The 15,132-nt window shown below is 40.3% G+C and overlaps 1 protein-coding gene across 2 annotated transcripts in view; it reads right to left on the reverse strand.

Annotated features, from left to right (window-relative positions):
- Window positions 1-15,132, reverse strand: part of stim1a (stromal interaction molecule 1a) — a 178,940-nt gene that overhangs the window by 104,052 nt on the left and 59,756 nt on the right. For both annotated transcript variants that reach the window (XM_034168378.1, XM_034168377.1), the window contains exon 4: window positions 3,158-3,272. In XM_034168378.1, the coding sequence (XP_034024269.1) occupies window positions 3,158-3,272 (115 nt within the window). The remainder of the gene's footprint in view (window positions 1-3,157; window positions 3,273-15,132) is intronic.

A 15,132-nucleotide genomic window follows, 5' to 3' on the forward strand; every position in this document is an offset into this window, starting at 1 on the left:
TGAACACAATCTCGGGGTGATAAGGACTCTTCAACACAGAGCCCTGCAGGTGCCCACAACTGCAGAGAGAATGTCTAAAGAACAACAACTTGTCTGGAAAGCCCTCACGGTATGTGGGTACCCACGATGGTGCCTAGGCAAAGTGCAGAAGTCCCAGAGAACAAAGAGACCAGATAGACAGGAGACGGAGACAAGAAGAAGCAGAGTGTCTCTCCCTTATTTAGCAGAGGTAGGGGAAAAACTACAGAGGATCTTCAGACAGCACAAAATCCCAGTTTACTTTAAACCTGTTAACACCTTAAGACAGAAATTAGTTCACCCCAAGGACAGGATCCCTAGTTACAAACAGAGCAATGTAGTGTATTCTATCAGATGCCAGGAAAACTGTAACGAACACTACATAGGTGAGACTAAGCAACCTTTACACAAAAGGCTATACCAGCACTGCAGAGAGGACGCCAGTGGATCTCAGTCTGCAGTTCATCTCCACCTTAAAGACACTAACTACACGTTTGAGGACAAGGAAGTTAAAATCTTAGCCAGAGAGAAGAAATGGTTTGAGAGAGGGGTGAAAGAGGCATTCTATGTGAAACAGTTGCAACACAGCTTTAACCGTGGAGGGGGTCAGACACACTTTGTCCCCTGTTTACAATGGGGTATTCAGATCAAAGCAGTTTCAGTCTTTTGTTCATGGTAATGAGTCATTCACGCCATCAGGAGAGGCATCAGTCCCATCATTAGGAGGGACAGCTACCCTGTCATTAGGAGGGTGCTAACTAGAGCACAATAGGTGCTAATTAAAGCAATTGTTTAGTCACTAGCCAATAGCAGTCTGCCTCTCGGTAGGAGGCGTCTGGTTAGGTTTAAACTCCAGCTTTTGTGGCTTGTGTTTGTTCTTCTCGACAAGGGTCAGACAGAAGTCAGACTACCAGAGAAAGAATTTTACCTGAGGAACTTTCTGCAATTTGAAGCAAAACGTCCTCATGTCAAGCAACCCAGTCCAGTCGAAGATTTAAGCTTCTCTACTATTACATTGAAATCCTAATTAAACACTGCAGTCATTGTTACATCACCTCCTATTGTTTTTTCAATAAATATTTATATTTATTTATGGTGTCTGTTTTCCTGGTTGAAATGCAGATATGAATGAAGGAATCTATCAGACCTTAAAATGTACACATTACTTTTCATGCTATTTTGTCTCAAAATAAATGTCCAAGGTTCATTATATATATTTTCTTCATGTTTTGATTTGGAATAAAATGTGCAGTGTTCCCAGTGCATTTGTATGTAAATAAAAGCAATTATAAGGATTTGAGCTTTACTCAGTTTTTTTTAAAAAACACACTTATTTTTGAATACAGTTGTATAAGAATAAGCCAACAAAGCCTTTATTTCTTACATGTTCATTAACATGGCAGAGACGGCATAAAGCAAAGAAAACCGCTGTCTGAGGAAGCAAGGAAGAGAAAATGTGTGTGTGAATGAGCTCGCAGCACACACAAGTCAATCGCCACAAGAAACCAACTACAGAAAACCTAACTTATCTGTTTGGTGGTTACTGTTTTTATTTTGCACCAGGCTGTAAACATTCCAACTCTAAATTTTAACATGGACTCAAATGGCAACCTGTTTGCTTTTGGATGCAGCCTCAAATGTTTTCTTCACATGAGACCATCAAAGCTTACTGCTTGACAATGAGCAGAAATGCTCACAGTATTGCTTTGCCAACATGTACTGGGTCAAAGGTAGTGTTTATCACTATACATTTGAATTACATTTCAATTTCACATTAGTAATGCTCTAAAATAGAGCCATCGCCCAGCCACACAGTGGTAGGATTAAAAGCATCTTTTCATGAAAACAATGCAGTAAACCCACACTCTGCACACCCACAAACATCTCTGTATATCTCATTAATGATACATTCAGAGTTAGCATTAGATTACTGTTCTTGTGATCAATTCTATGTATTAAATATTGTTAATTTTGGTGTACTGAAATAAGGAAAAGCAGAGAAAAGTCCTGTGTTCAGCTGATTTCTTTTTCTTTTTTTGCATACCCGAATGAGGAAATGAGAACTGTGTTATTAGAGTCTGTGTGTATGACAGTGTGCAATCATTTCCTAAGTGAGCTATAAGATAACTGTTAGTTTAACACCAGCTTGCCTACAATGATAACTGAAGGGAAATCCGTTTCACAGCTCTTGGCTGAGTGTCAATGAAGAGGGCTGTTAAAGTGCTGCAGCATGAAAAAAAAAGTAATGTTAAAGCTCAAGAGCACAGCAATGAAAAAGGGCTTTCTAAGACTACACGTTAAGCAGGAAGAGGTGAGAGCGTGTATATCGAAATTGTGCTGACAGGTTCAAGGATGTCTCTTCTGGCATATATTAGAGCTGATATGCAAACTGCACCTTGCTTAACTTGGTACCTTGTCAACTGTTTTGTTCTTCCATTCCAGTTAACAAAAAACAGGGAGTAGGAAATGTGCAACTTCAATTTATTTTCATTTATATAGCGCCAAATCACAAAAGGTTGCCTCAAGGCACTTCACAAAAGTAAGGTCTAACCTTACCAACCCCCAAAGCAAGCACACAGGTGACAGTGGTAAGGAGAAACTACCTCTGAGGAAGAAACCTCAAGCAGACCAGACTCAAAGGGGTGACCCTCTGCTTGGGCCATGCTACCAACAAATTAGAAAACAATTCACAAAACAATATAGAGGAAATGTTGCCGGTGCACAGAACAGGAGGGTTTCCAAAACAGATACCACACCCATCTCTGGATGGAGCCACAGCTCAAACAGAAAGAAAACAGAATCAGGCATCAGAAAGACAACAAATACAATATAATTTGTCAGCATTAAATAATAAGAAAAACAAAAAAAATACTAAGGTGATAGTCAACCACTAGTCCTAAGTGTCACTAAAAGACCCAGAATTTAGATAAAGTTGAGGCTGTAACCTGCTGTTTCCTAATAAAATGAATTAAGAGTAAAAAGCATAGTAACATACTATGCCAGTATGCGAGCCATAAGAAAGGGAAAATAAGTGAGTAATAAAACACTCAACTCTAGTTGGATCTTGTCAAATAACACTAGTGGTGGTCATGTAGTACAGAGGGAAAAAAAAAAAAAAAAGAAAACAGCTTCACAGTACCTTCAGAGGCTTTCCATGCATTCCACAAGTCCTCCACACTAATGAACTGGTCATCCCCATGGAAGGTATTATGTTTGGCCTTGGGATCATGGTAGTTTAGGTCTTCTCTCAGGAACTGTAAGATTACAAGCATTTTTAGGTGGTTACAAGAGTCAGCCCAATTAACTAGGACTTTCAAACTTAAAATCACAGTAGCTGAGTAAAAACTTCAAGACTCAAGTGTGATTTCAATCAGACTACTAATGTCTGAACAGAATGTATGAAGCAGAATATTTTGCATGTTATGGTGTTTTTTCCACACTGTGTTAAAGATAATTTCAGTGAGGGGTGAAAGTACTTGTGACAAAAGCATAATGCACTGTGCTGTGTGTGTGTGTGTGTGTGTGTGTGTGTGTGTGTGTGTGTGTGTGTGTGTGTGCACGCGCACACACTTCAAACAAACCAAAACAATCCAAGGAAATCATTTCAAAAGTTTTAAAAAGTCCAGGAGCATGCAAGGTTCCAATTCCTCTGCTGCAGATATAAGCAGGGTTAATTAAATGATGAACTCCTTGCTTAGAGGCAAAGTGGCATGGCTCAGTGAAATCAGCTGTTGAAGTGGGCCTGGACAGGGACAGGTCCTGCCTGGAGTACAGGGCTCTCCCCAGAAAATTAAAGCACTATGGCACTAGAATTAACTCAAGCTTTACATATCTAAAATTACAAACTTAGGCCTTGCACATTGTTTGCAGTCATTTCCTAAGTGAGCTATGAGAAAAAGAGAAACTGATGCAATCTTTTTGGTTGCTGTTTTCAAAAAGGGTTCCATAACGCTGTAGTATATTCACACCAGGCCTGTATTTGGTGCTGTAACGCTTCCACACACAAAAAAATACTGTAAGTTTAAAAAAAAAATGGAGAAGCGGACATGAGGCATGTGCATATCCTTGCTCCCCCCAACACCAGTCAGTTACAGTGACCTTGGGGTCTTTTTCAAGGTCACAGCGAGATATTCTAGAGAATCATTGCCACTCTTGTTAGCGCGATCTCAAAAACCAGTTGACCTATTGTATTAATATTTAGCATAAGCATATTACAAAGTGTACTTCAGACACTTTGTAATACTGATTTATGGGTACCGCAGGGACATGCCATCTCCTGACGACTCTTGTTTTAAGTTGTTTTGTTGTGAATGGGCCTAAAGATTAACTTGTTACATCTGGAAAGATTAAAATAATAATAATAATAATAATAATAATAAACTTACATATGTCTAATTAGCACCTTTCCTTGCAAATGCTGAGTGGGCAAGCGTTGCTGCCGAGTAGGGATTTGAATTTCCCAGTATTATGATTTGATTCCGATTCATGGGATCACAATTCAATTCAAAATCAATTTTTCAATTCAAAACTACACTGAACAAAAATATAAACGCAACACTTTGAACTATGAGTAGACCGAGCCCATCACTCCTTGATGCCGAAGCAGCCTGGGGGAGCCCCACCGAGGTCCAGTTTCAAGATGAAAGAAGAGCCGCTGAGAATACCCTGGCAAAAGAGTATTTCAACATCTCGGAAAAAGAGTTAATCTGGATCATGACTACGTGCCTGATGTGTTAAAACAATGAAGGGAATATGCTGAAACAAAAGTGGTCCTAAAGGAGCAGAAAATCCAGTTCCAGACACCGTTCCTCCGGCCAGGTTAAAAGTTTTCTTTCAGGAGGGAGTTGTGTATGGATCAGAGAAGGATGCGACTGTTATGACACATATTGTTGCCACAATGATATATGTATGCCCTGTTCAAAGGCACCGAAACATAATGTCCCTGGCACATATAGTCCCAAGCGACAATACATACTGACAATCAAGGCACATATAGTCGATGCTCATCAGAGCAATAACTAAAGCTTGATGTTTAACTACGAAGTGTTTTTTGTTTCCTCTGTCTCACACACACACACACAAATGCATGCACACTCACTCGCTCTCATTTATGAAGGGTCAAAGTGATCAAAATTAATTGAAATATTGAATGTGGTAAATATGAACGCAGTAAAATATAGATTGCGGTAAAAATGAAAGCAGTAAAAGTTTGAATGTGGTGAAAATGAAAGCAGTAAAACAATGTGGTTAAAAGTGAAAGCAGTAAATACTGAATGTGGTTAAAAAAAATCAAAAGGGTAAAACTGGACCTGATAAAAATGGAAGGTGTGAAGTACTAAACATGAAAATGAGTGACGTAAAAAACATTTGATTAATATTGCCCCTTTGAAAATTAGAATCGTTAAATTTGGATGCCATTAAAATCACATTATGGTAAATATTAATCTTATAAATATGTCTTAAAAATATGCCTTGATGTTAGTACCGCTACTTTACCCATTTCAAATGTATAATTTGCTGTGCTCGATTTAATGTTGAATGTTTTCATTCACTGCCTGAATTTTAGCAGGTCTGCTTTACCGACTTCAGTTTTATCATTCACCACGTCAACTGTGCAATTTTGCTCACTTCCGCTGGATCGGAATACGGCAGCAGCTACTGTTGCGACAGCGGAAATTTGTAGTCCAGAGCCACTGCGCATGTCACTGACAGCGGGGTGGCGCAGGGGAAGAGCGCCCAAATCTAAAAGCACTTTTCTAATTCACAAAAGTAGCACTACTTGGCTCGACTCAACTAGTTGTTTTTTTTGCTTTTCTATTAGGATTAGTACCTGGTACCGAGTGTTTTTTTTAGTACCTGCTCAGGAGCAGTTCCAAGCGAGCCGAGCCAATACTAAAATGTGACGTCAACAGCCTGCCGGCCACTGATTGGTCAGAGAATGTCGTCACTGGACGAGTCATGAGCGCGCCGTCCGAGACGAGAATCAAACCCGCCATTTTTAAATAGTCACAGCGGCGTTACAGAAACCGGGTTTTTCCTTTCGTTTCACGTCGAGGTTTTTTTTTGTTTGTTTTTTTTTTTAACCTCACACTGGTCCGTGGATGAATTGCGGACGTTTGTGTTTGGTGGCGGAGGAGAGAATACAGAGAGGTGGATGAAGCGACCCGAAATGAGAAAATGTCCCAGTCTTTGGCAGCACCAGGCTCACCGGAGATTACAGCAACGCAGAGAACAGCTGAAAAAAATTTTAAATTGATTACAGGACCACAACGACTGGAGTAGGTCGGAATGTAAGGGCTGGAAACGGTTTGACCGAAGGAATGCTGTTTACGGACACCGACAGACGAGCACCCGGAGGCAGGATGACCGCGACTCGGCTACGGCTTTGTTGGAAGCAACGGATGGTAAGTGTTTTTGTGACTTTGTCTGTAGTCTGCTTGAAAGCACTGTTTAACATTACTTATCCCATTGTTGGGAAGCACACTTTAACGAAGATTTTGAGTCTAAACTTGTGTTAAAGTAACATAGTTGTCTCGTGTATGCAGACACAGTGAGCTAGCTAACTCTGTGCTCCGCTTTAAAGTATTAACTTCTGACAGAAAAACACCTCATGTCAGCATGACAACAAACGTTTACATCTAATTTAGTGCCATTACTGTATTTTAACGTCGTGATTTTGTTGAAGAATCCAGTTCCATAAGCGAGGAGGGTTCGAAAATCAACGTCCAGCAGCACACAGCAACGTGTCATCACTGGTAAAAATAATGTATTTCCCAAATATATACACACACACACACAGAGGGTGACATCCCCCCAAAAAGAAACAAAAGCCATAAAAATATTGTAAAAAAAAAAAAAAAAAATACCACTAAGGTCCAGCAAATTTTGCTGGACCTTCCCCAAAATTTCAGTTATCTTAGTTGCTTTGCATGAAAGTCAGGTTCTTTCAAATTATGCTCCAAATGGTCTGATTTGTTGGAGAAAATTTTTGAAAAACATAACTTTTATGCAAAGTGACCAAGATAACTGAAAGTCTGGAGAATGCTCATATAGAAACTGAAAGGTTTCTTTTTTTTTTATTCTAGTTTTTTTTTGGGGGGGGGGGGTCACTCTGTATGTACGTACGTGCATGTATATATACACTCAACAATATAAACGCAACACTTTTGGTTTTGCTCCCATTTTGTATGAGATGAACTCAAAGATCTAAAACTTTTTCCACATACACAATATCAACATTTCCCTCAAATATTGTTCACAAACCAGTCTAAATCTGTGATAGTGAGCACTTCTTTGCTGAGATAATCCATCCCACCTCACAGGTGTGCCATATCAAGATGCTGATTAGACACCATGATTAGTGCACAGGTGTGCCTTAGACTGTCCACAATAAAAGGCCACTCTGAAAGGTGCAGTTTTGTTTTACTGGGGGGGGGGATACCAGTCAGTATCTGGTGTGACCACCATTTGCCTCATGCAGTGCAACACACCTTCACATAGAGTTAATCAGGTTGTCAATTGTGGCCTGTGGAATGTTGGTCCACTCCTCTTCAATGGCTGCGCGAAGTTGCTGGATATTGGCAGGAACTGGTACATGCTGTCGTATACGCCGGTCCAGAGCATCCCAAACATGCTCAAAGGGTGACATGTCCGGTGAGTATGCCAGCCATGCAAGAACTGGGACATTTTCAGCTTCCAAGAATTGTGTACAGATCCTTGCAACATGGGGCCGTGCATTATCCTGCTGCAACATGAGGTGATGTTCTTGGATGTATGGCACAACAATGGGCCTCAGGATCTCGTCACGGTATCTCTGTGCATTCAAAATGCCATCAATAAAATGCACCTGTGTTCTTCGTCCATAACGCCTGCCATACCATAACCCCACCGTCACCATGGACAACTCGATCCACAACATTGACATCAGAAAACCGCTCACCCACACGACACCACACACGCTGTCTGCCATCTGCCCTGAACAGTGTGAACCGGGATTCATCCGTGAAGAGAACACCTCTCCAACGTGCCAAATGCCAGCGAATGTGAGCATTTGCCCACTCAAGTCGGTTACGACGACGAACTGGAGTCAGGTCGAGACCCCGATGAGGACGACGAGCATGCAGATGAGCTTCCCTGAGACGGTTTCTGACAGTTTGTGCAGAAATTCTTTGGTTATGCAAACCGATTGTTTCAGCAGCTGTCCGAGTGGCTGGTCTCAGACGACCTTGGAGGTGAACATGCTGGATGTGGAGGTCCTGGGCTGGTGTGGTTACACGTGGTCTGCGGTTGTGAGGCTGGTTGGATGTACTGCCAAATTCTCTGAAACGCCTTTGGAGACGGCTTATGGTAGAGAAATGAACATTCAATACACAAGCAACAGCTCTGGTTAACATTCCTGCTGTCAGCATGCCAATTGCACGCTCCCTCAAATCTTGCGACATCTGTGGCATTGTGCTGTGTGATTAAAAACTGCACCTTTCAGAGTGGCCTTTTATTGTGGGCAGTCTAAGGCACACCTGTGCACTAATCATGGTGTCTAATCAGCATCTTGATATGGCACACCTGTGAGGTGGGATGGATTATCTCAGCAAAGGAGAAGTGCTCACTATCACAGATTTAGACTGGTTTGTGAACAATATCTGAGGGAAATGGTGATATTGTGTATGTGGAAAAAGTTTTAGATCTTTGAGTTCATCTCATACAAAATGGGAGCAAAACCAGAAGTGTTGCGTTTATATTTTTGTTGAGTACATAATTTTTTAAAACTTGCTTTTGTTAATCATTTCTCATTTCTACCTTCGTTATTGTCCAAGCAAGAGTAAAAGGAGCCTGTTACAGCAGGAGAATCTGTCCATCCAGCGATGTTGAGGTTGAAGCTGAACTGGGTTCAGTGTGATCGACACATCCGACTGATCCTCGAAGAAGCAATGGAGGTGGAAGCTGCGTTTAATTGGACAATCCTTGATGTGCTGGGCGAGCTTACCCACAGGATGCATGACCGGGGCATGTGTCTTGCGCTCCCACCCCAGGACTATAGACACGTGGAACTTTTGTATAGTTTGTGTTGCACAGATTTATGTATTTATTTATTGGGGGGGGGGGGGTATTTGCTCTTCTTTTAGTTGCAGTAAACATTTTCACTTATGTGATTGTATCATAATTTGTCATTTCTGGCTGAGTCAACAGTAAAAAACAATTTGTCTATTTGTCTGTTTTGGTATGATGGTTCATTTCTAAGAATTTTAATTTGTGATTTGCTACTCCAGAAGACACTCCACGTTACACCTGGGTAAATCTTTACAAAGATGCTGGAATAATCATGTCTAAACTGAGATTTTAGCAAATGGTATTCAACATGAAAAGGTTTAGTCACTTCAGTGATAGCACTATTACATCAAGGAATTCTGGCTATACTAGGTTTAGGGTTTGATGTGATGTCACACTTTACCACAAACTATTGTACTGTTGTGTATAATTCTGCTGGATGACTTATACCAAACCAGAAGTAATTTATTCAGATATTTTGAACAACCAGTTTTACTGTGTGTTTACTTCCATTTACATTTATGACCCCATTAAATATACAACTTATTTTACTGCTGGATTTTGCTTAAACGGCTTTTCAAACTGTTAGCATTTAATTTAAATCACTAAACCTTGGTAACTTTTACAAATCAAATTGATGTTACACAAAAGTGGAGAAATTTTAGCAAAAAGTACAAAAGTTTATTCAAAATTCACAGTGAAACATAACCGGTGTATGACATGTAGGCAAATGACAGGTATCCCATTCCGTGGCATGAACCTTTGCAGTGGTGTCTTTGAGGAAACCATCTGAAACACACACACATACAGCATACATATTTTAATTAGTGCTGTCACATTATTTTTTTTAATAACCTAATTGATTACAGGGTTTGTGATTAGTTAATCTAAATTAATAATTTCATTGCAGGTATATTTTTAAAAAATCTGTGTGTGTTTGGGGCAATTAATAATCTGGTAAACAGGGTGTGGGTTATTTCTGTTACACATCAAGCGGGTATTAAGCTGTAAATTGATCTTAAATTGGGAGAAGTGTCTAACTGTAATTTGGATGGGTTAAATGCAGACAAATTTCGTTGTATTTATGTGTACAATGACAATAAAAGGCTGTATTATAAAGAATGCCTATAAAAATAGAATTGTGGGAGTTTGGAAGCTGATTCTTTCTGCACAATATGACGCCTTTAATAATTATCTTATGAGATTTCATATTTAAATTTGTCCATTGAACATTAAAATCTGGATGAAAAACAAATCAAATGTTTTTAATGCGTTTTAACCTGTTCGAGTTCAGTGACGACGTTAAATAACGGTCATTAAAACCCAATTAACATTTTGTGCATGAACGTCAGTAAACGCACAAACTCCCACGTTTGATTTTTAACAATAGTTATCAAAGCAAGTTACTTCAGTATAAAAAGTATTGACATCTAACACATTTATTGCTCTCAGAAACGTGTCTTCATTTACAGACCAAGTCACTGACGTCTAAACAAAATGAAGCAAAGTGTGACAGGTGCTGTAATTAATCTAAATTAACGCTTTATTTTGACAACCACAATTTTAATACTTAATAGCGACAGCCTGCAGTTATTACTTATGAGCTAACGATTAGCTTACCGTCATGCTTTGTCTCTTCGTCTGTAGCAGCTCATATCTTCTTGTATTCATACTGTTGTATGAATTCCCAAAGTCTTCTGTACTTTTCAAGCGTGTCTCTTCGCCAGCAACTTTCTCTTAAAAACTCAGAGCAGCAAACACACTGAGTCCGCCATTGTTTATGTTTGTGTCGCGTATAAAACAACGTCATTTGGGTGCTCTTCGACTGCGACTCCCAATGGCGCCACCCCGTGGTCAGTGACATGCGCAGTGGCTCTGGACTACAAATTTCCGCTGTCGCAACAGTGGCTGCTTCCGTATTCCAATCCAGCAGAAGTGAGCAAAATTGCACAGTTGACGCGGTGAATGATAAGACTGAAGTGGGTAAAGTGGACCTGCTAAAATCGAGGCAGTGAATGAAAACATTCAACATTAAATCGAGTACAGAAAATTATCCAATTGAAGTATGTAAAGTAGAGGTAATAAAATCGAGGCAGTGAATTAAATTAGTCAATGTTATATTTTTAAGACATAATATTTGTAAGTAATATTTACCATAATGTGATTTTAATGGCATCCAAATTTAACGATTCTAATTTTCAAAGGGGCAATATTAATCAGATGTTTTTTACATCACTCATTTTCATGTTTAGTACTTCACACCTTCATTTTTATCGAGTCCAGTTTTACCACATTCAAAGTTTTACTGCTTTCATTTTTACCACAATCTATGTTTTACTGCGGTCATATCACTTTGACCCTTCATACTCATTATGTTCACCAAGAACATAAAATCTGCATTTATTTATTTAGTAAGTTGTTTAAATTCAGCGAGTGGTGTCGTCTGATCTGAGATCGTAGCCCAAAGGTGGGTTTTTTTTGTAAGCAGTCCCCGGGGGCTTGCGGCGCTCCCAGGAGGGCAGGGCGACGGGGTAAGCCCGCGGGAGGCTGCACCATTGCCGGAGACCATTGCGCATTGACTGTTAACCCATGACGCGGGCAGCCGGCGCATGAAGGTCTAAAAAGTAGGCTTCCTGTGGATGCGCATCGTTTTATCGCTGTGAGCAGATGAAAAGTGTCGCATTTATTTTCTTGCAAGCCTTCTCGACAACGCCCGCCAGGACTTTTCACGACCTGTGCACACAGGACCAAGGAAGATGATTTGATCCATCCTGCACTGAGTTGCTTCTGTGCAGCCTGCAGAACACCACACCATTTCAGCATGACTTTTGGCATGTTGGTGAATTATTCAAAGCACTCGGGTGATATTGGCTCAGTAATAATAAAAATGCCGGCATTGCTGCCGCTTCTGAGGTTGATTGTGGTGACGGAACAGGGCTCGCATCAGAGGTCCTGAACCCTCGCACTGTGCATAAGCACAGTGACAATTACAGATGAAATATTCAATTCACGTACGGTGTGTGCGGTTGCCGAGTCCTCTCGCGCCTCTCCCTCCCTCACCATGGGTTTGCCAAAGCGCACTGTTGAACCGAAAATGACTGTCACGTGTTAATGTGATCCCCAAAGTCAGACATAAGGACATTTAAAGAGGTGGTTTTTGCTGTGAAGTTCAATTAAGCGTGCACGATATTATATTGTCATGTATACACAGATGAGGATGATTCAGGCTGCTGCCGGTGGCACAATTACACTGGGATTCACGCTGCGCAGATGCTATGCCACAGATTTACATGCAAAGCTTTTACGCACGAGGTGAGTGGATCTAATTCGTGCAAGTCTTTCTCATTCTCTTTCCCTCTTTGATTGATTTGGCAAAATACATGATATGAAATAACAATGACAATGTACATACATATACTTGCTGAGGATGGCATGAAAAGCACAGACTTATTTCCATCCCCATTACAACACAGCAACAAAAAACAGATAAGCCTAGTAACCGTGGCAACCTTGGGGAATCCCCCTGGGAGATCTATGTGGAAGCATTCCGGGGTGTGCCATGAATCATATGAATGCAGCGTGTGCCCACAATTAAAATGAAATTTGTCATTTCAGCATGAGAAATACATTCATGAGTGCACAAATTAGCCATAATTTGAGGCTTAAATTAACCAGGAAGGAGTTTCATAAAGAAGGCCATATTTATAACACACAAAGTAGATATCAATACCTTCGAAATGGAATCCGTTTGAAGAGTTTTACTTACTGCCCACATGAGCTTTTCTTCTAATAAAAGTTGACCACAAAATGCTTTTTTTTTTCCAGATTTCAGAGGTTTCTCTCACAATAACCGTTTACCACAGATATGCCAAATTTACATATTTCATAGCCAGTATAGCTGGCATTAAGGAGCAAAGAAATGGAAAGGTTTCTTTGAGTGTAATGGTATGCTTCAGTGTCTCAAACATGGATGCTCGCAACAGTCAATGTAATATTTTCCATATCCGTTTGAGCATACATAAACATCACAGTTTGGTGTCAATGTCTGTTGTTTGACTATAGTCAAAGTCTGGGTGTCCATGACAACTGCCACAAAAAATTTCAGGCCTCTAAGTCCATTATTTGCTGAGATATTCTACCTTGAACATGGCGTCAGAAATGATGGCCATACTTTTTGCCTAAAAAAACGGCAGACCCCATGTACACTAAATTGGCCATATATCAGAAACTACTTGGCCTACGGGCCTCAAACGTCAGATTTGTTGTTCTGAATAGTCTGGGAATATTTGATTAAAATTTAAAGAAAATCTGAGACAAAGTGCGTGAGGCCCCTCAAATATTCGTTGAATCGACATGGAATGACCTTGGGGAGCATCACATCCAGCACACAGACAATCAGCACTGGCACCCCTCAGGGGTGTGTGCTTTCCCCGCTTCTATTCTCCCTCTACACAAACAACTGCACTTCAGGGAATTCCTCTATTAAACTCCTGATGTTTGCGGATGACACCACCATCACTGGACTCATCCAGGATGGTGATGGGACTGCATACAGACAGGAGGTGGAACAGTTGGTCCTCTGGTGTGGTCAGAACAACCTGGAGCTGAACCCGCTCAACACTGCAGAAATGACAGACTTCAGGAGGAACCCACCATTACTCCCCCCTCTCCATCCCCAACAACACTGTGCCTAGTGTGGACACTTTCCAGTTCCTGGGATCCTGTTTCACACACTTTTTCCCCTATTGCACATTTTATTTTCTTGCACATTTCATTTGCACGTTTTATTACTGTGAATTCTTCAGTGTTTAGTGTATATTTATACATGCCGTATAGAGAGAGTGCAGTTCAAACCGAAGACAAATTACTTGTATTCTGTGGATACTTGGTGAATAAAAGCTATTCTGATTCATAATGGTCAGAATTAATTTTTTCCTGGCAGTTTAGCAAGTCTTCATGATTCAGGAGCGTAATGCATTTTGTTAAACAGTTTACTAACTCTGCAGAATTTTGCTTTGAACTGTGACCAAAGTGAGTGACAAAGAGAACATCTAAGCTGCAGTCAGTTTTCTTTTAAGTAGCTCCTTCACCCATGATGCACATGACTGAGGTACACTCGGATAACTGGCTAGATTAAACCCCATTCTACTTCACAAATATGCTGGAAGGTCAGTTTATTAGCAAGACAAACTAGCATGTTAAGATCACAGCCACCAAAGAATGTGATGTAGCAGTTTCAGAAAATAACTTTACCACAGATGGTTCCATAAGACTTCCTAGGGATGTCACAGTATGTAGCAATGGATCCACAGAAATGCAAGGGATTATTTCATTGTTCACAGTGTAAAAAAAGCAACATATATACAACCCCTGGCAATAATTATGGAATCACTGGCCTTGGAGGATGTTCATTCAGTTGTTTAATTTTGCAGAAAAAAAGCACATCACAGAAGGACATGACACAAAACTAAAGTCATTTCAAATGGCAACTTTCTGGCTTTAAGAAACACTATAAGAAATCAAGAAAAAAAAATTGTGGCAGTCAGTAACGTTACTTTTTTAGACCAAGCAGAGGGAAAAAAAATATGAACTCACTCAATTCTGAGGAATAAATTATGGAATCACCCTGTAAATTTTCATCACCAAAACTAACACCTGCATCAAATCAGATCTGCATCTAAAAAGGAGTGATCACACCTTGGAGAGCTGTTGCACCAAGTGGACTGACATGAATCATGGCTCCAACACGAGAGATGTCAATTGAAACAAAGGAGAGGATTATCAAACTCTTAAAAGAGGGTAAATCATCACGCAATGTTGCAAAAGATGTTGGTTGTTCACAGTCAGCTGTGTCTAAACTCACAGTTGTTAAAGGCAAACATACTGGTAGACCAAGGAAGACATCAAAGCGTCAAGACAGAAACCTTAAAGCAATATGTCTCAAAAATCGAAAATGCACAACAAAACAAATGAGGAACGAATGGGAGGAAACTGGAGTCAACGTCTGTGACCGAACTGTAAGAAACCGCCTAAAGGAAATGGGATTTACATACAGAAAAGCTACACGAA

Source organism: Thalassophryne amazonica, chromosome 4 (assembly GCF_902500255.1).
Source record: "Thalassophryne amazonica chromosome 4, fThaAma1.1, whole genome shotgun sequence".
Taxonomy (NCBI): domain Eukaryota; kingdom Metazoa; phylum Chordata; class Actinopteri; order Batrachoidiformes; family Batrachoididae; genus Thalassophryne; species Thalassophryne amazonica.